This window comes from Lutra lutra, chromosome 9 (genome assembly GCF_902655055.1).
Source record: "Lutra lutra chromosome 9, mLutLut1.2, whole genome shotgun sequence".
In the NCBI taxonomy this organism is placed as follows: domain Eukaryota; kingdom Metazoa; phylum Chordata; class Mammalia; order Carnivora; family Mustelidae; genus Lutra; species Lutra lutra.
The window spans coordinates 7,561,817-7,586,548 of NC_062286.1; the positions used below are offsets into that span (position 1 = coordinate 7,561,817).

The 24,732-nt window shown below is 40.9% G+C and overlaps 1 protein-coding gene and 1 non-coding gene across 2 annotated transcripts in view; one reads left to right on the forward strand and one right to left on the reverse strand.

Annotated features, from left to right (window-relative positions):
• The window catches only part of NOL10 (nucleolar protein 10), an 87,305-nt gene that overhangs the window by 60,403 nt on the left and 2,170 nt on the right, over positions 1-24,732 (reverse strand). Inside the window, exons 2-12 of the mRNA XM_047745460.1 lie at positions 24,566-24,611; positions 22,245-22,343; positions 19,072-19,149; positions 17,894-17,931; positions 16,543-16,679; positions 15,746-15,811; positions 14,625-14,685; positions 10,104-10,189; positions 5,656-5,734; positions 4,100-4,249; positions 1,072-1,138 (exon numbers count right to left, since the gene is read on the reverse strand). Of these exons, the coding sequence (XP_047601416.1) occupies positions 1,072-1,138; positions 4,100-4,249; positions 5,656-5,734; positions 10,104-10,189; positions 14,625-14,685; positions 15,746-15,811; positions 16,543-16,679; positions 17,894-17,931; positions 19,072-19,149; positions 22,245-22,343; positions 24,566-24,611 (907 nt within the window). The remainder of the gene's footprint in view (positions 1-1,071; positions 1,139-4,099; positions 4,250-5,655; positions 5,735-10,103; positions 10,190-14,624; positions 14,686-15,745; positions 15,812-16,542; positions 16,680-17,893; positions 17,932-19,071; positions 19,150-22,244; positions 22,344-24,565; positions 24,612-24,732) is intronic.
• LOC125110090 (U12 minor spliceosomal RNA) lies at positions 23,652-23,801 on the forward strand. Its single transcript, XR_007130445.1, has one exon. It is a non-coding gene; the product is annotated as a U12 minor spliceosomal RNA (small nuclear RNA).

Here is a 24,732-nt window from a genome sequence, read left to right on the forward strand (position 1 = left end):
TATCGCCTCCTGATGTTTGAACGTTTAAGCAAGAGAACAATCTCTCTCTTGTCACTTCTGTTCCCTATCAGCCCGGGGTATCCCTTCCGACTTATTTCAGTTCAACACCAATCAACCCTTTACACGCCGGACAGAACCGTCCTCTGAAAGCATGGTCTAAGCAGGTCCTGACTATGACTGAGCCCAAACCACTCAGCACGTGATTCCCGGACCTGCGCCACCTTCATTCCTGTGGAAGCCACCAGGAGCAAGCACATAAGGCTCCACCCCTTTGCCAAACAACCCCCTACGGTACCCTACGGTTCAGACTGCCCCGGCCTTCCTGCCCTTCCTACGCGGCTCCCTCACGTGGATCACATCATCGCCACAGCCCGCCTACCGGATCTCACTCATCACTCCAAACACATCCTAACAACCACCTCCCCTGCAGTCCCCTCAGTGGCACTGGCTGAGACCCCTCGCTCTAACATGCTGTCCAAGGGCTATTTGCACGGGACAGAATTTTTCCTGCTTTGCCTTGTATCCCTCTACCAAAATTATCTGTGTACATCTGTCCGCAGAATCTAACACTGTTTCAGAGTGGGGGCTATTCCGTACTTTCGCACCCCAAAATTCTTCACAGATCTGTCCTGGAGGTATCGTTAAGTCTTGAAATCCATGATGCAAGCTGGATAGCATACAACACAGATGACACCAAAACCCACGGCTTCATGAGCCTTGTGGGTTATCAGGCAACCCCAGCCTTCTCCAAAGCCTTGACCTCAATTTCCACACTATTACTAATCATATAAAAGAGTGAAAAGCACACTAAAATAGCATCTCACCTGCCGCCTACCTAGGTAGTGCTGGTGTCTACTAATAGCGAGGCTGGCTAAGGACTGAGTCACCGAGAGGGCCCTTTTCTGAATCATCCACACCACTTCCTGCTCTTGATTCTTCCAGTAAATATAACATCCAAGAATTGTCCTGACCAAGCCAAAATGCGTCTGAAGAAATGGAATGAGTTTAAAACCCCATAAAGCACAGCCCAGATTTATCCCCCTGAATGGTCTACTGCTACCTACCGCATACCTGAGTTGGGATAGAGGCAGACATCATTAATGTCATGTTCTGGCTCCAAGGAAGTAAATATTTTTCCCTAAAAGAATAAGCAAAAAGGAATTATGAAAACAGTTACAGGAAGACAACTTTTAGCAATGTTGAATAAAGACAATAAACCAGAGATCTGACATAACCACGCATTGCTAAGTAAAGAAATACATCACCTAGATGAAGCACAGCATTTAAGTTTCAAAAATGGTAGAGAATTCATTTTATCAATCTATCAAATGCTTTCATCTCAGAGATGGAGGACCTGAGGCCTACGGGAGAAAGGTGACTTATCCAAGGAAATATATAAAGTTTCATCGATAATATTCACACAGTAGCACAGGGTCAGGTTTAAGAAACAGCTGTACATCAACTTAGCAAAACTCTCCTAATCTGGAAGACGCGTCCCAGTTAAACTTGGTACTCAAAGAAACGGAAGGATGGGACACGGTCAGCAGGGTCTGATGAAGATGGTATCTGCCACGTCTACATCCCACAGCTCTGAGGAGGATCGAGTAAGAGTGCAGGTAGAAAAGAACTTATAAAACAAAATCCTATAAACATGTAACCTGTAAGTTACACAGGAAAGGCTAACCCACTTTTATATTCATTGTGGAGGTAGGGGGAGAAAGCTGCTGTATTTTTAAAAATTAAGATAGTAAAAGAAACAAGAGGCAGGAGGTAAAAAGACGGGAGGAGAAAAAGGTGATGAGAAAGGTAAATAGGGAGAGCTAGTCAAGCAAAACCAAGCAATCTGGGTGTTGGTCGAGGGCGCATTTAGTCATAACAGCAGTGCCAAAATGAAACGCGCCGCAGCAACTACAGCAAGGTAACTCCAGAACCGATGTTGAAAATGTCTGCCGGTTCTTGCATTTATTGACTCACGTCGGAGGCTCCCGTCGTGAAGGAGTGGGGCAGGAGGCCCACGGAAGGTGCTTCCTGCTCGCTCAGTGAAAAGCTGCAGCTAAATTTCTAATTCAAGACACAACAACAAAAGGTCCATACTTTGCGAGTTAACCAAAAGAAAATTAAAAACAGAAGTTATGGTCCAAGCAGCCAGGGACTCTGGGACACAGCTGGAGTGTGACGGGGCTGCGGCAGCACCTCGGTCCTGAGCACATGCAGCCCCAGAAAGACTGACACTTGCCCTCTGGCTACTACCGCTGAGGCCGCTGGACCTTCCACCCCCTCTACCTCCAAAATGATTAAAAAAAAAAAAAAGGGAAAATTTAAAAAAAAAAAAAAATCTAAAAAAAAAAAAAGGAAGTAACACTTTTTAACTAAGACACTGATGTTTGTAATTAATTAAATATAATTAAATATAAAGAACTCGTCTAAGCAATTACTATACTGGGGCGCCTGGTTGGCTCAGTCAGTTGAGTATGACTCTTGGTTTCGGCTCAGGTCACGATCTCAGGGTCATGAGATGGAGCTCTACGTTGGGCTCTGCGCTCGGCACAGTCTCTGCTGGAGCTCTCCCTCTGGACCTCACACCACTTGCATTCTCTCTCTACATAAATAAAAATCTTTAAAAGAAAAAAAGCACTTGCTATACTGAATCTTTTCCCATTTTGTTGACAGACTGATCTTTACTCTCTCAAAATACCTTAGAGTTTCAAAACAAAAAATGAGGGGCGCCTGGGTGGCTCAGTGGGTTAAGCCGCTGCCTTCGGCTCAGGTCATGATCCCAGGTCCTGGGTTCGAGCCCCGCGTCGGGCTCTCGGCTCAGCGGGGAGCCTGCTTCCTCCTCTCTCTCTGCCTGCCTCTCTGCTTACTTGTGATTTCTCTCTGTCAAATAAATTAAAAAAAAAAAAAAAATCTTTAAAAAAAAAAAAAAATGAGGGGCGCCTGGGTGGTTCAGTGGGTTAAGCCTCTGCCTTCAGCTCAGGTCATGATCTCAGGGTCCTGGGATCGAGCCCCGCATCGGGCTCTCTGCTCAGCAGGAAGTCTGCTTCCCTTCCTCTCTCTCTGCTTGCCTTTCTGCCTACTTGTGATCTCTCTCTCTCTCTCTGTCAAATTAAAAAAAAAATTTAAAAAAAAAATGAAAAACGTAGGGTAGATGAAAACCAGAAATGTAGGCTTTTGTTACTTTTACTTTTTAAATGACACTTGGCATTGAGACGAACATCTAATATTCTTTTTTTTTTGAGAGAGAGAAAGAGAGAGAGCACATGAGTGGGTGGGGGCAGCAGGAGAGAGAGAGAAGCAGATGCCGTGATGCACATGGAGCCTGACGCAGGGCTCAATCTCACGACCCTGACATCATGATCTGAGCCCAAGTCAAGCTGGACATTTAACTGACTGAGCCACCCAAGCACCCCCCACATCAAATATTCTTAAGAAAATAATGTTTTTTAAGAAAAACACTAAGAGGGCTGCCTGGGTGGCTCAGCTGGTCAAGCGGCTGCCTTCAGCTCACCGAGTTCCGCACTGGGTTTCTCGCTCGGCAGGGAGCCTGCTTCTCCCTCCACCTGTGGCTCCCTCTGCTTGTGCGCACTCTCTCTCTCTGACAAATAAATAAAAATCTTAAAAACTAATTAAAAAAAGAAAAAAAAACACTAAGAAATTATTGAAAGGTGTCACACGCAGAAACCAATTATCTGAGATGGGTTTTAAAAGGTATGAAATTGAGATACATAATAACGTTGACATGGAAAGATAATTAGTAGCTCATAAAAACTTTCCCAAGACTGTGAGAGAGCCTCAGGATCTAGGAGGTTCTCATGGAGCAGTGTTTTTAAAACACGATTTACTCTCTACCTACCTGAACATGTAAAAAGGCATGCCAGTTCTAGCAAACCAGGCCACCTTCTCCACAGGAAGAAAGCAGTCTAGACTACTTGCCTACATACGAGTATTCTCTTTGCCGAAGTAACTGACTTCCAACTAAGCTCTCAGCTGGGTACTTAGCCACTTTCCCAAAAGCCCACATAATGCAAAAAAGGCAACAGAAAGAAAAGGAACATTAGGAAAACACACCAGTTGGTAATTTCAACAAGAAAGTACGTACTGAGTTCTTATTCCACATTTTGATGATGCGCGAGTCTGCAGACAAAATCAAATCTAGCGAATCCTGGAAATGAACTGACTTAATGGGCAGCCCATACTGGTGATCCTTAACCAGCAATGGCTTATCCGATCGAAGGTCATATAATAAAACCTAAAGAAAGAAAACAAATTATTTCTGTTTAAGCAAATTAAATATTTTATCTTAAAAAGCAACTTTGAAAACTTAGAGTAATGGCTACCATTTGTTTTACTGCCTCTTTACGAGCATAATGAACACCTCACTCAGGGCACAGAGATTCTAAAGTCTGACAGCAAAACACTCCAGAAGAATCTCTTAAATTACCCTTTGAGTACACGGTTTTATGAGCTTAACCGGAGAATAATTTTTTAGGCTCACTAAGACTGAGAACGACTGAGTTATACTAAAAAAGGAACAAAACAAAAAATGTGTGAGAGTTGGTGTCATTTGTGAACTAAAACATATATACTGAGGATCTACTGAGTACCAGGCAGTGTCACAGCGACCAGCAGAACAAGCAGAGAAGGTAATGAAGATAATCGGGCAGATCTGAGTGGACAGTGGCGGCAAGGCTATGACCACTGGGTGGGGGTTTCTCCTGAGCCCTGTCACCAGGGGCAAGTGGCTGGAGAAGTTAGATCTCGGTCCCTGGGGACAGAGCGTCTGCACACCATGACGACAAAAGCAGTAACCACCGGACGCAGGCTCTCAGACTGTTCTAGAGGAGAACAAGCTTACAAGTGGGGGGACTCTGCCTTGAAGGAAAGAAGGGAAGAAAGAAAAGATGAAAGTCACCCTCTGTAGCTACTCAATCCATCCTTGTCAGACCAGCGTTGCTAAGGTAAATTACTACAGCGAATGTGGTCAATGGTGCTCAGTTAAAAAAAAAAAAAAAAAAAAAAAAAAAGGTTCTTAGGACAAATAAATTTTGGAAATAGTTTTAAATACATTTCTTGTCTAGAGGAATTCTCAGAGCCCTCAATATATATTTAAATGTACTGTGATCCTGCAAGAGTAGAAATCTGGAGAACTCCAGGGGTGCCTGGGTGGCTCAGTGGGTTAAGCCTCTGCCTTCAGCTTGGGTCATGATCTCAGGGTCCTGGGATCGAGCCCCGCATTGGACTCTCTGCTTAGTAGGGAGCCTGATTCCCCCTCTCTCTGCCTGCCTCTCTGCCTGCTTGTGATCTCTGTCAAATAAATAAATAAAATCTTAAAAAAAAAAAAAAGAGATCTGGCAGAATTCCAAACTTAGCTGACCACTGAATTCTGTTCTACACATTCTGGAAAATGTTGTACTAAACCACAGTCAAGAGAATGTCTGAGCTGTAACACCCCCAGCTCAAGAACCTCTCAGACCAACCCAGAAGGCCAGAATTGGAATTTCTCAAGGTACTAAAAGATTACAGCCTCTGGAGTACCCCTCCACTCTAGCCAAAACAATAATGCCTTGTTTTCTATTCACTGGCCATTTCCCACAATATATACATGCCTCTGAGATACTAACTTAAGTGTGACGTCCCCAGCTTAAACACACTCACCTGCCCTGTGGATGTTCCAACTGCCATGGTCAAGGCACCATTAAATTTCAAAGCAGAGATTGTTGGTAAACTGTTTATCCTGAAAGGCAAAATATTCATGTCCCATGTACATACGGCCAAACCTTCTAAGTAACAAATTCATTATTAATCTTCAACTGTAGTAGGGAAAATCATATATCTAGCCTTATGTTTAAAAGGTTATTGTAGGGTGGCTGATTTGGTTAAGCATCTGCCTTCGGCTCATGGCATGATCCCAGGGTCCTGGGACTGACCCCTACATCGGGCTCCCTGCTCAGTGGGTTTAAGGGGTGCCTGTGTGGCTCAGTGGGTTAAAGTCCCTGCTCATTGGGGAGCCTGTTTCTCCCTCTGCCTGCCGCTCCCCGTTTGTGTGTGTGTGCTCTCTCTCTAATAAATAAAATCTTTAAAAAAAAATTAAAGGCAATTGTATTCAAACTTTCTTAACCAAAATAAAAAGTAAGCTTTACATGTAAATGTAATCTGCTTTTCAAAATCTGTAGATTATCTTCTTTAAAACTGTAAGAAATACTCTCAAAGGATCTACAAAAAAAAGTTTATAAAACTATAAAACCAATTGAAAAGGATCAGTATGACACAATCTTTCATTTTGATTAAGCTGGGATAAGGCATTTACAAAAATATCCCCTTTTGCTTAAGAGGAAAAAGTTGATATTCAGGCAGGTTATACTCATGTCCATTTTTAAAGCTGCCTATGTCAAGCTAAAATCAAAAAGACTAATCCTCAGATGGGGACTGGAACCTGAGAAAGTACGGAGACGGTATGACGAATGGTTACAGACACAAATCTGGAACATGCTTCTCACTTAGCAACTGAGAAAAGGATCAGCACCACGAGAAATGATCTGCGGTGGGAAGGGTGCCAGACGAGTCAGAAGAGGACAGCAGCCCTGACTACGGTCCCTACTATCTCCGTGTCCTCGGGACCAGGCCCCCCAGTCCAGGCCGTGAACTGTCAGCAGCCTCAAGGTTCTCAGGCCCCCTCAAGCCTCAAGCCATAATAACCGTGCTGATGCCCCAGTTTGGAACCTGGAGGCCTCCCACGCCCATCCTTTTAGTCATTTACTCTTCAAAACAAACTCTGGGAGCATATGTCAGTGCAGCGGGATGTTAGTTTTCTTTACTCACTCAAACTTTTTTGATTCTTAACAAAACTCTGTCATTTTTTTCAGGTAGGTCCTAAGTTTATCCCTCAGGATTTCAGTTTTTGTTGTTATAAGAGAGAACTGTTTTCCATTATATCTTTCTAAATGGGTTTTGCTGATAAACCTCAAAATCACTGATTTTATCCATTTATTTCATCACCAACTTATTGAACTCTTATTAGTTCTTATGATCTTCCAGTGGATTCTGAGTTTTTCAGGCAGACAACTGTTAGCGTCTACAAATAAAGACAGCCTGTCCCCCAACTGATAATCACACATGCTTCTTTCTCTTTATTATATTGGCTCCACCTTCCAGAACGCCTCCTCTGTCAGATAACAAAGGTGACAGCTTACAGTGCCTGCACAGAAAATAATGAAGCTAAGCAGACAAAAATTAGCAAATAAATCACCCGAAATGGAAACAGCAAGTAAAACCAGCTGTACCATTTTGGTACACATTCAGATTTTTTCCCCACAACTCGATAGTGTGTTCACTACTTTGCTTAGGAAAATGTGGTAAAGATCTATAGGCAACCGCGTGATTTGCTTTTCCACTTAATGGTGTATTTGGAACATCGTCCCCTAGTAATAAATGTACTTTCGCAACACAATTCTTAAAAGCTTATGTATGCCATCGGTCGGTATCTTCCCCGTCTGTAAAATAAGTACAGTTAGAGTGCGTGCATCCAAGGCTGCCGTGAGCATGAAGTCAGTAAAGGTAAAGAACTAAGGGCACCAGCTGGCAAACAGAAAGCACTATTTGTTAGCTATGATTTTTACCAAGCTGTATTTAATCAACATGCTTGGGCTATTTCTGACTTTTCAGTATTATCGGAACAGGACGGACACCTTAGGCAACAGAGGGCGGGAGAACATGTGCTCTGTAAAGGCAAGGAGACCCTCACACCAATGTCACCTTTTCTGCCAAGCACTTTAGCAGTGGGTACAGAAGCGATTTCACCCCAAAATCTAGGTTTTCAATATGTCCCCTCAGGAAATAGTCATGGAACTAACTACAAGTGGATGCACAACATGAAAATCTGTAAACAGCCTTCCCAAACCAAGAGTGGTCTAGTTACTTGAATTACACCAGCCCGTGAGTGTGCTGAGGCCATTTTTACTTTCTTGCACGTATTTTTGAAACTGCTTAGTAGTATCTTTTTATACTAAGTATAAGTCAGCTTCACAAAATGAAATTATTTTTTAAAACAAACAAAATAGGGCAGGATGCCTAGGTGTCTGTGAATCAATATTCTACTGTAAAGAAAAAAAAAAAAAAAACAGAATAAATACTCCCGTATTTCTAAAGACCACAGTAAAGATTATCTTTTCACATCCCTTCCTTAAATTTCCTACAGTGTTGCATCTATTATAGACATTAAATTTACTGTAAAAATAACCATAAGACAAAATACAAAGAACTCCTGCTGGCCTGTCTTCTCAAATGACTTTTCTAAGAAGAAACTGCTAAGGACAGATTGTAGTGGAATCCAAGTCTCTCTATTTTAATTCAAAAACCAGTTAACGTTTACAAGTAAGAGAAAATTAACTTTTCTGCTTCCTAGGGAGTGGGAAGATAGCTTCCACTTACTGATTTCCTAGTTTCTAAAAACAAGCAGACTTCTCTGATTTGGTTCCCTGCATACCAAGGTAATAAAATGTTGAGAAGAATTTTCTAATGGCTTCTTCTATTGACAAAGATAGAGCTTCACAATAATTCAGTAATCTGCACATTAGTGCTTTGAGACTTTCTGTATGTATATTATATTTCACAATAAAAATGTCTAATTCTAAGAACAAAATGAATGTAGAATGAGTAAATTTTCCACATACTCCATACGATGAGTAATGAAGTTCGTTGGTATCACTTTAGTAAAGCTCAATAATAGAGAAAAAAAATCTCCTACACTCCCTTTTTTTTTTATTTAATTTTACTTACATTCAATTAACATATTATTAGTTTCAGAGGTAGAGGTCAGTGATTCATCAGTTGCATGTAACACTCAGTGCTCATTATATCATGTGCCCTCCTTAATGCTCGTCCCCCAGTTACCCCATCTCCTACCCCCTACACTCCCGTTAAACATCATAATTAAAGGATGAAAAAAATTAACTTACTCTTGACTTATCATATAGGGAAAAATGTATACATGAGGAAAAAAGTCCTTCTAATTCAGTGATTCTTAACTTTTCTCTATGTCAAGGATGCTTTACATAAGCTGATTTTTTCCAAAGAAAGAACTACATAAATTCTTTTCTCCCCCAGAAAAAAATGCAAATCACATAAAAATCAGCAATAACTTAGAGGGCTCACACTTTCTCTGCAGTCCAGCTGTCACACGGCCCGCTCCCACATGATACATCTACAAGTACGTGTCCGGCCGACTGAAATGAGCAAACGCCAGTGAAGTCATGTTACTACACAGATCAAGAGCCCGGGGAAAGGATGTTTCTGAACTGGTTACAGCAAACAATCCCTTGTCAAGAATCAGACCAAGAGGGATGCCTGGGTGGCTCAGTCGGTTAAGCTGCTGCTTTTGGCGCAGGTCATGATCCCAAGACCCTGGGATCCAGTTCCGCTCAGCAGGGAGCCTGCTTCTCCCTCTCCCTCTGTCTGCCTCTCTGCCTACTTCTGCGCACACTCTCTGACAAAAAAGTAACTAAAATCTTAAAAAAAAAAAAAAAAGAGTCTGACCAAGAGAGTGTATGTAAGGCTGCTGCATATGTATTAATATGAGCACAAAAATGTCTGAAAACCTATGTACCAACCAGTCCAACAGTAACCACTCTGGTGAGTGAAGGACAGGAGGTCTATATTTCTTCCCTAACTCAGGCATGCAGAGGTCTTCATCCCCCGAGTGTATTAATTCTTGGATTGTTTTAAATCCAGGAAGTGGCGAACAGGAACAAGAAGATAACAGAAGCACTTGCCTTCCTCCACCGCAGAATTCAAAGTACATCTCTTTGCTTGTTAACTGGAGTGGTTCTAGCACTAGATGCTACAGAACTGGAACTACAAATTCCTGCAGGGTACCTGTTTTAATAAAATTCCACAGCAACCTTAGAGCACCTTAGAGACGAATTCTGCCTGGCTTTCCCACTTGGTGGCCTTTCCCCAAAAAGGATTTTTACATAAATCACAAAACTACAACCTCAGATACAAGTCCGAGGGGTTTCATCCTTTAGCAATTGATTTTTAACCCATTACTGATACGTGTTTCAGTCACAGCAGATGCGTACATAAAGGGCATGTTAATTCCCACTTACTCTGAATCTGCCGTGACGCTACTTAATGCACAGTCCAGCAGGCCGACTCTCCCGCGAGTGCGTGGGTCCCAGCACTCCACACGACCCTAAACAAACAGAACGTGGTGATTTTATATAATAGCTGCTGCTAGAAAATTTTCAGACAAATACCTTAGTAACACGGATTATCTCACGGGGGTAACAATTTAAGTTTTTAACTTATACCTTTTTTAATTCTGTCAAATGTTTTACTATAAGGTGAATTTGTTTTTAAAAGGAAAAAACCACAGGTTAGGAAAAGCAGCCCAGGGACGCCTGGGTGGCTCAGTTGGTTAAGCAGCTGCCTTCGGCTCAGGTCATGATCCCAGCGTCCTGGGATCGAGTCCCACATCGGGCTCCTTGCTCATCAGGGAGCCTGCTTCTCCCTCTGCCTCTGCCTGCCATTCTGTCTGCCTGTGCTCGCTCTCTCTCCCTCTCTCTCTCTGACAAATAAATAAATCTTTAAAAAAAAAAAAAAAAATTTAAAGGAAAAGCAGCCCAAAATGCAATGCCTGATCCTTGATTGGACTTTGGTTTGGATGGTGGGGCGGAGTGGGAGGAGCTATGAAAGACATTTGCGGGGCGCCTCAGTGGCTCAGTCGTTAAGTGGCTGCCTTCAGCTCGTCATGATCCCAGGGTCCTGGGGTCGAGCCCTGCATAGGGCTCCCTGCTTCGCGGGAAGCCTGCTTCTCCCTCTCCTACTCCCCCTGCTTGTGTTCCCTCTCTCGCTGGGTTTCTCTCTGTCAAATAAATAAATAAATCTAAAAAAAAAAATGTTTCTTTAAAAGAAAGACATTTTGGTAGAACTGAGAATATTTAAATATTACTATAACAACATTAACTATTTAATATATAACATTACTGTATCAGTGTTAAATTTCTTCAGGATGATAAGAGTATTATTTTATACAAGAAAGTCCTTGTTTTTAAGAAAATGTTTTTAAGAAAAACAGAAGTATTGAGGGCTAAAATGTCATAATGTTTGCAACTGATTTTCAAATGGTGCAAAAAACATTTTCTACATACACATATACATTTTTATAGAAAAAGAAAGCAAATGTGCAAAATGTATATAAATGATGAGTGAACTGTGTTTTCAACTTTTCGGAAAGTGAAATTTATAACTTTTCAGAATTAAAAAAAAAAAAAAAAAAAAGCTGATGGGCGCCTGGGTGGCTCAGTCGGTCAAGCAGCTGCCTTCGGCTCGGGTCATGATCCCAGGGGCCCAGGATCAAGCCCCACATCGGGCTCCCTGCTCAGCGGGGAGCCTGCTTCTCCCTCTCCCTCTGCCTGCCTCTCTGCCTGCTTGTGCTCGCTCTCTCTCTCTCTCTGTCAAATAAATAAAAATCTTAATAAATAAACAAATTAATAAAAATAAAAAGCTGGTAGAAAATAAAGCAAAAAAAGAAAAAAAAAACAAAAAAAGAACTCCATGTAAAAGAGCAAGGGAGAGACTGGCATAACCCATTTAAGAAAAATACTCTGCAATCATTAAAAAGAATGACTTAAGGGGCGCCTGGGTGGCTCAGTGGGTTAAGCCGCTGCCTTCGGCTCAGGTCATGATCTCAGGGTCCTGGGATCGAGCCCTGCATCGGGCTCTCTGCTCAGCAGGGAGCCTGCTTCCTCCTCTCTCTCTGCCTGCCTCTGTCTGCTTGTGATCTCTGTCAAATAAATAAAATAAAATCTTTAAAAAAATAAATAAATAAAAAATAAAAAGAATGACTTAGACATACACGTACTAGACATATGCCCACAACCTGCTAGGTAAAACGCAGTTTGTACAAAAAAAAAAAAAAAAAAAAAAAAAGTATGATCCCACTGTCTATTTAAAAAAAAAAAATTTGTACCAACATAGAAAACCCCGATGGGACACAGAACAAATTATTAGCAGCATTCAGGAAATGTAAAGAAACAGGACTAGGACAGGACAAGAGGGGACTATACTTCTCACTTTTACTCTTCTGTATCACTCAACTTATGATAAAAAAAATATACACAAAGATTTTTTTAAAAAATTGTTTACTGTATTAACCACCTTAAAAGTAAGACCTCGGGGCGCCTGGGTGGCTCAGTGGGTTAAGCCGCTGCCTTCGGCTCAGGTCATGATCTCAGGGTCCTGGGATCGAGTCCCATATCGGGCTCTTTGCTCAGCAAGAAGCCTGCTTCCCTCTCTCTCTCTCTCTCTGCCTTCCTCTCCGTCTACTTGTGATCTCTCTCTGTCAAATAAATAAATAAAATCTTAAAAAAAAAAAAAAAAAGTAAGACCTCAAATATACTTAGAAGGCTTAACCTCATCTATCATTTAGTATTATTACAAATGTGTCTGTCATGAAGATAAAAGAAATCTTAGAAATCCGGGAGCAAGTAATTCCAAATGGGCTGGTCTTCATGTCTTTCCAAAACGAGTTAACAGACTTTATGGACATAAAAAAGAAAAGTCACATTTCAAAAACAAAAAATAGGTATGCAGATAAATTCCAGAGTAAATAAAAATAGTCTTTTTTATAACCACAGTGATTTCCTGTGACTGCAATTTGAATATTTCTATTGCTAAAGCCTGTACTCTTTTGTACTTCAAAAAGCACAAAATGTAAGCCCTTACGGTTTGATTTTGACAGTAATAATGAGCCTATTATAAGAACTGTCACAGACAAAATCAAAACCCAACACAGATTATGAAAATTATTGTAGAAGTGAATTTTTAAAGTCTGGTCTGACTATATCTATCAAATATCAAGCTCCCAGTAATCCAGGAATTTTAGGAACCCCAGCGTTGATGCAAGAAGGGCCTAGTCTCCCCTCCGGGCTGGTCTTCAAACAGCTGGGCAAGAGCAGCCCGGCCGGGTACAGTACAGCTCTGACAGAGCACGCACTCGTAAGGCTTACACTGCTCCAGAAGGACTCTACTTCAAAACTACTTTTCCAGGGGAACTGTTTTATACTACTTTTTAAAAATTTTAAAAAACATTTTACCTATTCATTTGAGAGAGAGCACACAAGCAGGGGGAGAGAGGGAGAGGGAGAAGCAGACTCCCCGCTGAGCCAGCCAGGAGCCTGGTGTGAGGCTTGATCCCAGGACCTGGACATCATGACCTGAGCCAAAGGCAGACACCCAACCATCTGAGCCACCCAGGCACCCAAAGAAACTGTTTTAAAACTTCCCCTTGGTAATGTCAAGAAAAGAACTTACCAAGAAAATGCTTCATTGGACCAATTTAGGCACAACAGTATTATAATACATTCAACAGCTTTATATATTTTCATTAAACCAATTTTGTGCCTCATTTCAAATCCTAACCTCTTAACAAAAATAATTTGAGAAGAGACCTAAATTTCATTCCTCTGGGATTGGTTTAATAAACTACAGTACTTTAACAAAATGGAATCCTACCCATCAGTTTTAAAAAATTAGTTTAGCATTATAAGTAATTATAAGTAGCAATGTATAAAGATGCATATTATATACCATCATGTTAAAAAAAAGCAAATGAAGAAGTATAATTTTACTTTCATCTAACATTTTAAAAAAGGAGATGACTAACACATATGCATATTTGCATATACCAAAAAAAAAAAAATTACAGAGTTAAAACTCCTGGCTGTAGGATTTGGTGACTGGAAGGCACAAGAGAACACTTTTTCAGTAATACATTTCTAACTTTTTTTTTTACTATGAGTATTTATTGTAATTAAAAAACCGCAAATCTAGGATAATTCTCGACAAGTATGAAGAACAGGGATTCAAAGCACTGCAGTTTAGGGGCACCTGGGGGCTGGTCATTAGGCGTCTGCCTTTGGCTCAGGCCATGATCCCAGGGTTCTGGGATCGAGCCCCGCATCGGGCTCCCTGCTCAGCGGGCAGCCTGCTTCTCCCTCTCCCACTCTCCCTGCTTATGCTCCCTCTCTCACTGTGTCTCTCTCTGTCAAATAAATAAATAAAATCTTTGGGGGGAAAAAAAAAAAAGTCCTGCAGTTTAAAAGGGAACCGTTCTGTATTTCTTGAATCCTACAATACAGGACATCAATCATGATCCCTGTGCCCTTGTCCGTGTGGCTCTCACCAGCACCTCTGTAAGCTGGCAGGCTGTCATCACCTCCATGTCACTGATGAGGAAACCAAGCCTCAGGGACAGTAATTCAGTTGTAAAGCTGGTAAGTATCAGAGAGCTGGGACCGCGTGACATAGGGCCTCCTGTTAGGAACAGGACTGGCTGTCGTGCTGCCACTGCTCCCTGGAGGCCGGCGACGCTCATGTAGGTCCTGATGATAAACGTCAAAGATGATCCGTGTCAAAGTGTACCAGGCCAGTGGCACCACGGGGCAGTCTGCAGCAACAAAAGGGCTCTGTCCGCGTGTGCAGCATTACCAGCGTTCCCACAAAAAGCAAACCAGTGGCTTTTTGCTTCTTAAGCTCTCTGCTCTTACGAACAAGCAACTCTGTCTTTACCAATATTCTCAAATGTAAAATAAGTAAGTTAAAAAATAAAGGCAATGTTTGCTTACCTCTATCGTTCCTGTGGCAAACAAGCCATGTACTGAGTTGATGTCACACACGTTATTCTCCCTGAAACAGTAAGGCAGTAAGGGAGAAAGTATTATTATCTACCTTAGGCAGGAGGGATACTTGGTGAACTTTCGAAATGAAGAGTCAACCCAATCCCACGGAGAAAGCAGACAGGCAGGTTCTTCCCTACTCCTCCGCATGTAAAAACTCCAGAAATGAAGGAATCCCCAGACTGACACTCAACCTGCCAGGGGATGACACAGAAAAGGCATTCCTTCTGAAATACTATCCTACCAGCTTGAGAATAAAGGTTTTTTCTACTTTCTCCATAAATCTTGTCCCACGGCAGAAAGAACACAAGCTCTAACTAAGCCAGTCCTGAGAGCGGACAAGCTTGAGCTGGGGGTACTCGTCCGAGCTTCGCCTGCTCTTCCTGTCAAATGGACACTTCCAGCTCTTTCAGTTGTTATGAGGAGGAAACAAAAAATGACAGAATGTTCAGCATGGCATCTAGAGCTTATGAGACAATAAGAGCTAATACAGACGGGAACGGATGCAGCAAAAGGGCAGATAACTCTTTATTCCCCAACAATACGTCATGAAGCCCCTCTAGTCTTTGTAAAGAAAATAAGAGCATTTCAAGGACATGTGAGAAAAAATTACCGAGAGTTTATCTGGTCTCTATCACTATACGTTCTTCCAACCTTTAAAAACCTGTTCAAAGCAATAAGGTAAATCCAACGAGCTCCTTATACACTTAAGATGAGAAGTAACTTAGCTTTCACCCCTTAAATGTCCGCCAGCAAAAACATAAAAAGTAAAATTTAAAAAGTAATACTCCAAGTTAATCCAAATGAAAATTTAAAGAACAGGGCAAAAAATAATAAACAACTTTCTAGTGAGTTATAAAATTTCTGAGTATATTTTAAAAAAATAAATTTTTAAAAAAATCACCAGTTCTTTCAGTGAATTTTACCTTTAAGAAAAAACTTAAAGATACTCTTTTGAACTAAATTTCCCCAAGCTCAGTTTAAATGCAACCTCCATCTGATAACCTGAGCGTCAGGCTCCATCTCCTGGCCAAGAGAGATACAGCAGCGTTCCCAAAATAAACACTCACGCAGCATCGGTCTGTAGAGGGTTCAAGTACCGGCCTTGTTCCAAGTTCAGTCTATAAACTTCAGAGCTACAAAGTAATGAATAAAGTTAGAAATCTGGTAAACTGCAATGAACTTCGCTTCAACTAAGTGTAACTTTTAGAAATATATACGTGTATCACTTGTTTCCAGGGCGTGATTGTTCTTTGTAAAACTTAACACCAAAATGTATTTTCCCAATCTAAAAAATAATCACCTTATGAGTCTGTTCATGTATAGAAGAGATTTAAACCAAGGAAATATTATGAAGTTACTAGGCAGAATATTATTTACAAATAACACAGAGAATACGAGATCCAAAATGGATCTATATGTATACAGAAGAAAAGACTAGGATGAAATACAACAAAATACCATAAGGATTTCCTCTGGGTGGCATGACAGTGGGTGTTTTTTCTAATACTTTTTAATATTTTCCCAAGTTTCTAAAATCAATATGTATTATTTCTATCATCACATAGAAGGTAGCTTTTAAAAATGAAAAGTTTTCAAATGTCACGCAATGGGGCTAAGGAAACACCTTCACCCCCAATATGACCCCACGAGGTACCCTTGATGTGCTAGATTCTGAGTCCCACGCTAATGAAAGTCAAGGATGCAATTCCTCAATGAGCAGTCAGTTACTCTGGAACTATATTATACCCTTCGAGCAACCGAAAGGTAGGGATCACGTCTTATTCCTCTTTTAATCCCTCTCCTCGCTTTCAACAGACGCTGTCTGGGGGGTGGAAAAGAGAAAACAAACAATCAGACCCAATACCTTGCGCCAACAAAGTACAAGTCACAGGAAGGGTAGTGGTAGGAGAAATCTCTCCCGAACTTGGGTATTCTGGTTTTGTAGTAAAAACCTGATTGTGAGTGAAACTCGATGTATCTATCATTATGCAAGAAAACAATCTGGAAATGAAACAAGAACATGAGTTGGCTGAGGTTTCTAGGAAAAGCATTTACTTCATCACCACTAGAACGGACAGAGCAAGAACACGCTGATCTCTCCCGGCCTCTTTCTCTCTGTGAACACACACGTAAGCACACACAGCTCTCTATCCTGACTAAGACTCAACCCTCTCACCTGCTTTCTTAACGCCTTCCTGAACCCAAAAGAGTCCTTCTTGCCTTCGAACAGAGACTTAAAGCAAATGCCCTACATTCATCTGGCACCAGCACTTGACAACGTGGAGCTCTGCTGAGCAACCACAAGTAATTTCCTATTTTACTTAAGAACATGTTTTAATAATCTCACAATTACCATTCAAGGTTTGATAACCCCCCGTACCAATTTAACATTAAAGTATTTCAAAAGTAGCTTAAAAATCTGCAAATGGTATTTAACAGCACACTTATCAATATCTAGAGAAAATACCTTGTAAAATTACATGTCTCCCAACACACGATTAATGACCACTATAGGCAAAAGAATAAACTATATTCCATTGTTTCCAGAACTGAGACAATATATAAAGCCATGTCAGCTCAGAAAATCCAATTTTCCTTCAAGGTGACATCACTAAAAAATAAAGTAATTTACTAACAATTTTGTAACTACTGAAAATGACATGAGTTGAAAGATGGACTAATGGCACCAAAAAAAGAAAAGAAAAAATATGGATAGCTCTGTTTCAAACTGTTTCATAACCATTCCACGACTATTTGCAGAGTTAAGAAAACTAATCATACAATAATGCTATTTTACTTTTCACATGTGAAAGCAACATGGCAAATAACACTAATTTAAACGAAATAATTAAAAATCACAAATCTATAATCTAATATGGTGTAAAAAAGATGGCTGCCACCAATTCTTGACAACATAGATAAGGTTTTATACAGGATACAGAAAACTTATTTTGATATTAGACTGGCCAAAGTCTATCACTATTGTTTTAAAGGATACTCTGAAAAAAAAATTTTTTTTTAATTTTAAAAAATTAAAGAGAAAATAAAAGATACTCTGTGTATCATACGTGTGTCAAACTAAAAATATATTAATAGAAGATGATGGGTTTTGTTTTATTATGCAGCCATTTTCAATGTAACAATGGGAACATCATAAAAATACTTATCATGACTTCCTAAGAATGGCCAGTACCAACCAGCACTATCAAGCATACCTTTGAATAATCATCAGACAGAGTTTCAAAGGTGACAACTGAAAAACAAGAAATAGTAAGAAAAATTACAATTATTAACCCATGTTCTTCTAACAATGCAAACTTGATGCAAAGATTCAGCTCCACACAAAAATTACATACAAATACGGGGTTTTTCCCCCTTTCTTGTCCTTCCGTGAGACAAGAATAAAGTTGCCATATTAAATTGGCCACAAAACACCCAATGGAAGATTAAAAGCTTTTTAATTTCTCAACGCAGATCAAACAGATTTGCTGCAGAACCAGAAGTGAAGCAAATTAAATAGATAAACTCACAAAACATAATGACTTCTAAACTCTCCGTTTTTCTGAGAAGCTCAAAATAAAACAGACATTAAAGAAAATTCAAAACTTTTTTAATTACTTATTTTAAAAAGACAATAGTAGCTTTTGACTCATTCATCTTACCTCTGCTACACTTAAGAGTGAAAACAGTTGTAGCAGCATGTGGAATTTGACCTCTTTGTAAAAAGGAAAGGGTAAAACCAGCTGAAGAAGATTCAGCCCATTAACTGCTTTTCTCTCAACCCCAAACACCAGGCATCTGACAGAAAGACCTCCATCTCCCTGACCTTCCCTGGGTAGCAGGCCTTCCCCGCAGAGTGGGCGGAGCCTATGAATGCTGACGGGACGCACCTGTAACCCTATCACATCAGATGGGGAAGGGGAGATCTAGAATCACATCTTTAAAATCAGGGTTTTCTCAAATGAGAGATTCAAACCAGGAGGAGGACCCAATGAGTAGGTGCTGGCTCACAGACGAAGACCAGGTGACAACGAGTACGGGCAGCCTCCAGAAGCTGAGTGGCCCAGGCTGACAGCTGGCAAGAAACAGGAACCCTGGTCCCACAAGCACAACAAACTGCATTCTGCCAACACCCGGAAGGCTTCGAAGCAGATTCTTACCCAAAGCCCCGGAATAAAAGCCGGAGGGTCGGCCCTGAGCACAGAACACAGCAGGATGAACTTCACCTACAGAGCCGTCGGCTAATAAATGCATGTTTTGAACTGCCACATTCATGGTAATTTGTTACACAGCAAAGAGAATTTATACACGACACATTCCCATTTTAAAAAAGCAGAAAAGTAGCCATACATTAAAGCTACTTTCATGATTTCAAATTTCATCTCTTACTTACCTTCTGAATCTAAACACCTTTCAAATTTCAAGGATAACTGGTAGGTGTCATAACATCGAACCCGAGGTTTATATGTTCCTATATTAAAAAAACAATTAATATGATATAAAACCTAAAGGACATTTTTTCATTGTCAATATCCTGAAGATATATTAAGTATACTTTTTGTTCAGAGGTAAAGAGGATTCATTATAACCACATGAAAGAAGAAGAATTTAAAAGCAGCCCTCCTTGGGGGCCAAGAAGAAAACCAGCAAAGGATACAAACAAGCGAATCACAGAAAATGAAATACAAAAAAGGAATAAACTTCACAAATAATCTAACAAAGTAGATTAAAACAATGAAAACAGTTATTGTTCATTAGAATGGCAAAGATTAAGACAGATGCATAGATGTGTAGATGTGGGGGGGGCGGCTATAAAAAGGAGGACTCTCACACACTTGGATTAGTATAAATTGTTACAACTTCTCTGAAGGACAGTCCGGCAGTATCTGTAAAATATGTGATGTTTATACAGCCTGAATCTGTACTCCGACTTATACAAATTTATCCTAGAGAAAGACACTCACAAGTGTACCAAAGACGCAAGGAGTGTTCACTGCAGCAGTTCACAAACGGCCAAAACTGAAAGCAAGTAAGATGTCCGCGGACACGGAAATGATAAAAAAGATGATGGCAAACCATCACGTAGCTCATAAAGAGGATGAAGACCCATACTGATGGGGAAAGCCCCCAAAACATACTACCAAGTAAAAGAGAGTACAGAGAGGTGGGTGAGTGCTGCAGAGCGGTGCCTACGGCCGCAGGTTTACAAACCAAACACCGGTCATGTAGGCACTGTGTACGGGAAGAACAAGCACACTGACTGCTTCTCTCTGTGAAGGGCAAGTTTAGGGCCTTTCACATTTTATCTTAGGCATTTCTGTAATGTTTGCATTCTTTACAAGTGTATCATGTTGGCAATCAAGAAAAGAAAAAGACTGTTTTTTGTTTTTAAGATTTTACTTATTTACTGACAGAGAGAGAGAAAGAGACAGGGCACAAGCAGAGGGAGAGGGAGAAGCAGACGCCCCGCTGAGAGGGAGCCCGCTACAGGATTCAATCCCAGAACCATGGGATCATGACCTGAGCTGAAGGCAGACAGTTAACGAGTGAACCACCCAGGCGCCCCCAAAAAGACTGTTGTGGTTTTTTTTTTTTTTTAAAGATTTTATTTATTTATTTGACACAGAGAGAGAGAGAGATCACAAGTAGGCAGAGAAGCAGGTGTGGGGGCGGGGGGAGCAGGCTCCCTCCTGAGCAGAGAACCCAATGCAGGGCTGGATCCCAGGACCATGAGATCATGACCTGAGCCCAAGGCCGGGGCTTAACCCACTGAGTCCCCCAGTGCCCCAAAAGACTGGTTTTTAAAACCAATGCCTATATTTTTTTAAAGTAATGAGACCTCATTTAAAAATAGTATTAAGGGGCGCCTGGGTAGCTCAGTGGGTTAAAGCCTCTGCCATCGGCTCAGGTCATGGTCCTGGGATCAAGCGGGGAACCTGCTTCTCCCTCTCTCTCCTGCTTGTGCTCTATCTCTAGCTATCTCTCTCTCTCAAATAAATAAAGTCTTGGAAAAAAAAAAACTATATACAGCATATGTAGTTCTTACATATGAACTGTGGGCTAAAAAATGTGGATAGTGTTAGCACTAGGACAACCATTAACATAAAACAAAAGAGACTGGCATGTTGATGGATAAAGTTGTCAAAGAAGAAAGTGTTTGGAAAAGGGATATAGATGGATAATGTTAATCCAGCAAAATGAAAAAAAAAAAAAAAAGTATGTGGACAATACACGGGATAGATGCACCAAAATCCCAGCCAAACCGCACACTGGGTAATGCTCTTCAAAAAGTTCCCTATATTTCATGGCTTTTTGGAACTGATAAATCTTCTAATATAAAATCTTAGTGACATAAAAAATATTCGTCCATTATACCATTATACAGAAAATTATGTTAAAAGTGACCCTTTCGGGAACTCATTCCTTGCTGGTAGGAATATAAAATGATCTGACCACTTTGGAAAATGTCTGGCAGCTTCCTAGGAAACTAAAGAGACACCTACCTTACGACCCAGCAATGTCCTCAAAACAAGCCTGTGTAAGATTGTTAGTTGTGCTTTATCGGTAATAGCCAAAAAATGAAAACAGTCCAGGTGTCTATCATATGAAGAATGGATAAATAAACTTCAGTATATTCTTACACGAAAATACTACTTGGTAATAAAAAACAAAACGAAACAAAAAAACCTACTGACACACCTAACAACGTGTATGAATCTTTTTTTTTCTTTTTAAAGATTTTATGTATTTATTTGACAGAGATCGTAAGTAGGCAGAGAGGCAGGCAGAGAGAGGGAAGCAGGCTCCCCACTGAGCAGAGAGCCCAATGCGGTGCTCAATCCTAAGATCCTGAGATCATGACCTGAGCCGAAGGCAGAGGCTTTAACCCGCTGACCCACCCAGGCGCCCCCAACATGTATGAATCTTAAAGTCCTAAGAAAAGAAGGCTCACAGAAAAAAAGTCCATAGTGTATGACTACCTTTACATAAAGTTCCAAAATAGGCTAAACTTGTCACTGGTACAAAAACACACACACACACAAAAAAACACTGAGCAATGGTTGCCTGTGCATGGGTGAGAGCAGGACTGATTGTGAGGAACATGAAAGACGTTTCTGGATGAAAGGAATGTTCTGGATCTTGACTGGGGTTTGGCCTACACGGGTGTATGCATCTGTCAATACTCCTTCAAAAGAGCTGTGCATTTCACTATATGTAAATTTACCTAAAAGAAAAACCACAAATAAAAGTAAACTCTAGATAATGGTATACACACCAAGATACTTAAGGGAAAAGTACAGTGGTATCTGCTACCTGCTCTGAGATGTATCAAAAAATAGGACGGACTGATGACTGGTCGGAGATGGACAGATAAGACCAAGCAAAAGACTACTGAGAATCTAGGTGGGGGGCAAAGGGATGTTCACTACACAATTTCTTCAGTATTTCTGTACGTTTGAACTTTTTTATAGTAAAATGTTAAGGTAATTTTAAAAAGCGACTTTTCCCATCCTAGCACTTCCTGCTATGAAACGCATGGACATCATTAACCAAAAAGATGCTTACCAGTTGCTAAGATATACTGTCCATCTTTTGACACCTTAATAGTAGTGCAAACAGTAGGCATTTCAAAATCCTGAATAAGTTCAATTCTCCTGCGGACATCTACAAAGAGAGGAAATAAGTAATGGATTTAACTACCAAGTGCTTATTTTATTTCCTAAAAAGACAAAGCACACAGAGCAGTCACTGCAAACACATCAACAATGTCCCTGTGCTTCCAAGCCTTGGGAAAGCACATCCCTACAGACCCACCCATCACACAGGGGGGTTTTCTTAGCGCATACATTATTTTTATACATTAGTATTTCATTTTTACTTTTTTTTTTTTTAAAGATTTTATTTATTTATTTGACAGAGAGATCACAAGTAGGCACAGAGGCAGGCAGAGAGAGAGAGGAGGAAGCAGGCTCCCCGCAGAGCAGAGAGCCCGATGCGGGACTCGATCCCAGGACCCTGGGATCATGACCTGAGCCGAAGGCAGAGGCTTAACCCCCTGAGCCACCCAGGCGCCCCTCATTTTTACTTTTTATAAAGAAAAAAGTATAAGTACTATCACTACTTGAAAAAAAGCGTTTGCAATGGTGTATCAAGTACCAAGTTTCAAGACCTGGACGAGGGACAGAACAAACGTTACAGCACTATCATTGCTCAATCACGGCTAAGACAAAAATCTTACCATTTTTTTTCCTCCTAAATAATAAAAGCTTAAAATCTAAAGTTTATATAAGAAACTGGTACCAAGCTGACTTTTGCCTCTGCTGGCACCGCAGCTCTGAGCCAAGAGGACCCAGGCTAGAGTAAGATTTAGAGCAATTTCTCTGGATCAAAACTGACTCTCACAAAACCTGGTTCGCTTCTGTAAGAACGTGTGCATTCCTGCTGGTTGCTATCATAACAACGGGTCTGCTGCAACGATCATTTATGACTCTATAGCACATTACTGCCTGGTTCATTATATTAAACCCAAAAATAAGATTCAAGCACAGTAGGAATGGCCTACTCAATATGGAAGACACAGGATCATTTTGAGACAGGTCAAGAGAAAGAGCAGAGGAACAGTTTTTTCCTCTAAGTGATCCAGATCTGTTTTCCTACACACTAGGATGCTGGAGTGGACAGGGGACTCAGAAGAAATCTGAATCCGCGAACATTACTAAGGCAGCACTTCTGGTTTTCCTTGATTCAAAGGTCTCTCATCTAACTTCGGTACTATCTATACGAAGCCTTTTCTTCCAAGATGCTTGCCTTGGGCTATTTCTCTCACACCCAGAAGAAACCTCTCCAACATCTTCGTCTTTGATTTTTAGGAATGAATTTAAATAACATATAAGGAAAGATAAATCATCTTTCACATATGGCAAGCTGTGATGGAGAAAATTCAGTGAAAATTTGTTTAAGAAAAACTGATCAATGCCTTAAACTTATGCAAAAGGAAAGTAACAATTTGGTGTGACACCCAAAACCTCACTGTTAATGTAAGATGAATCATTTAGTAGGTAAAGGTTGCCTCTAAGGTGACTGGCCTATTTTGCAGGATACCTGGGAGTCATGATCTGCCTGCCCCCTTTAAAAAAAAAAAAAGACTGATCTTACATTTTTTTCCCAGCTGACATTAGAAGAAAAAAGAATCAGTATCTTCTGCAGTGATCTTTTAGTAAAAAGATTTTGATACAAAAGAGAACAAAGCAGTTATGGCACGGCCAGGAGAGACCGTCCTCCTCGAGTCTCCTGCATTCCTGTACATCTTGCTAGGTACGGCAAGACGACAACGCCCTGGCCATGCCTTCACCTGAACTATTTGCCAACGTTATTTGCGCAGCCGAGAACCTTGACGGCTAAGGTAACATGTCTCCTCTGGGCAAAGGGCAGGCTTGCTACCCGCTTGCTACAAAAGCAGTGGACTTTCCCAAGCGTGGTGGTCCTTAGCAGCAACGCAAGCCCCCGAGTGCCCAGCAGCCCCAGGGGCCCTGCTGAGTGCCCCTGGGGGACTCAGGGCGAGGGGACCTGACAGTAATCTGCTGACACTCATAACCATCTGCTGTGCCTCACCTCCGACCCAGGAGAGCATGTCTTCCGCTATTACCCATGAAATAGTAACAGGCTAACTTTTTGGATTCCAAGTATGTAGAATTAAACCCCACATTCACCAGGAACACATCAAACACAACAGAAGGTTTCTTGGGAAGGAAAAGGGCAAAAAGTATATTTTCCAGCGTATTAACTGCACTGTTTTGTAAACCTCCACTTAAATATAACAACAAATGTGTGAAAGCACTGTAATATGGATCATGAACGTAGCCAAAGAGGGAAGAAATAATACTCACCAACATCTTTCTTCTGTAGTGCTCTCTTCTTCCTGTCAGAAAGCCACTTAAAGAAAATGAAGAGACTTTACTTCAAATCATATTTACTTTCTCTGCTTACAAAAACGCTCACACTAAAAAATCAAAACCTTATAGGACATATTCACATAGGAAGTGAAAATATTTTG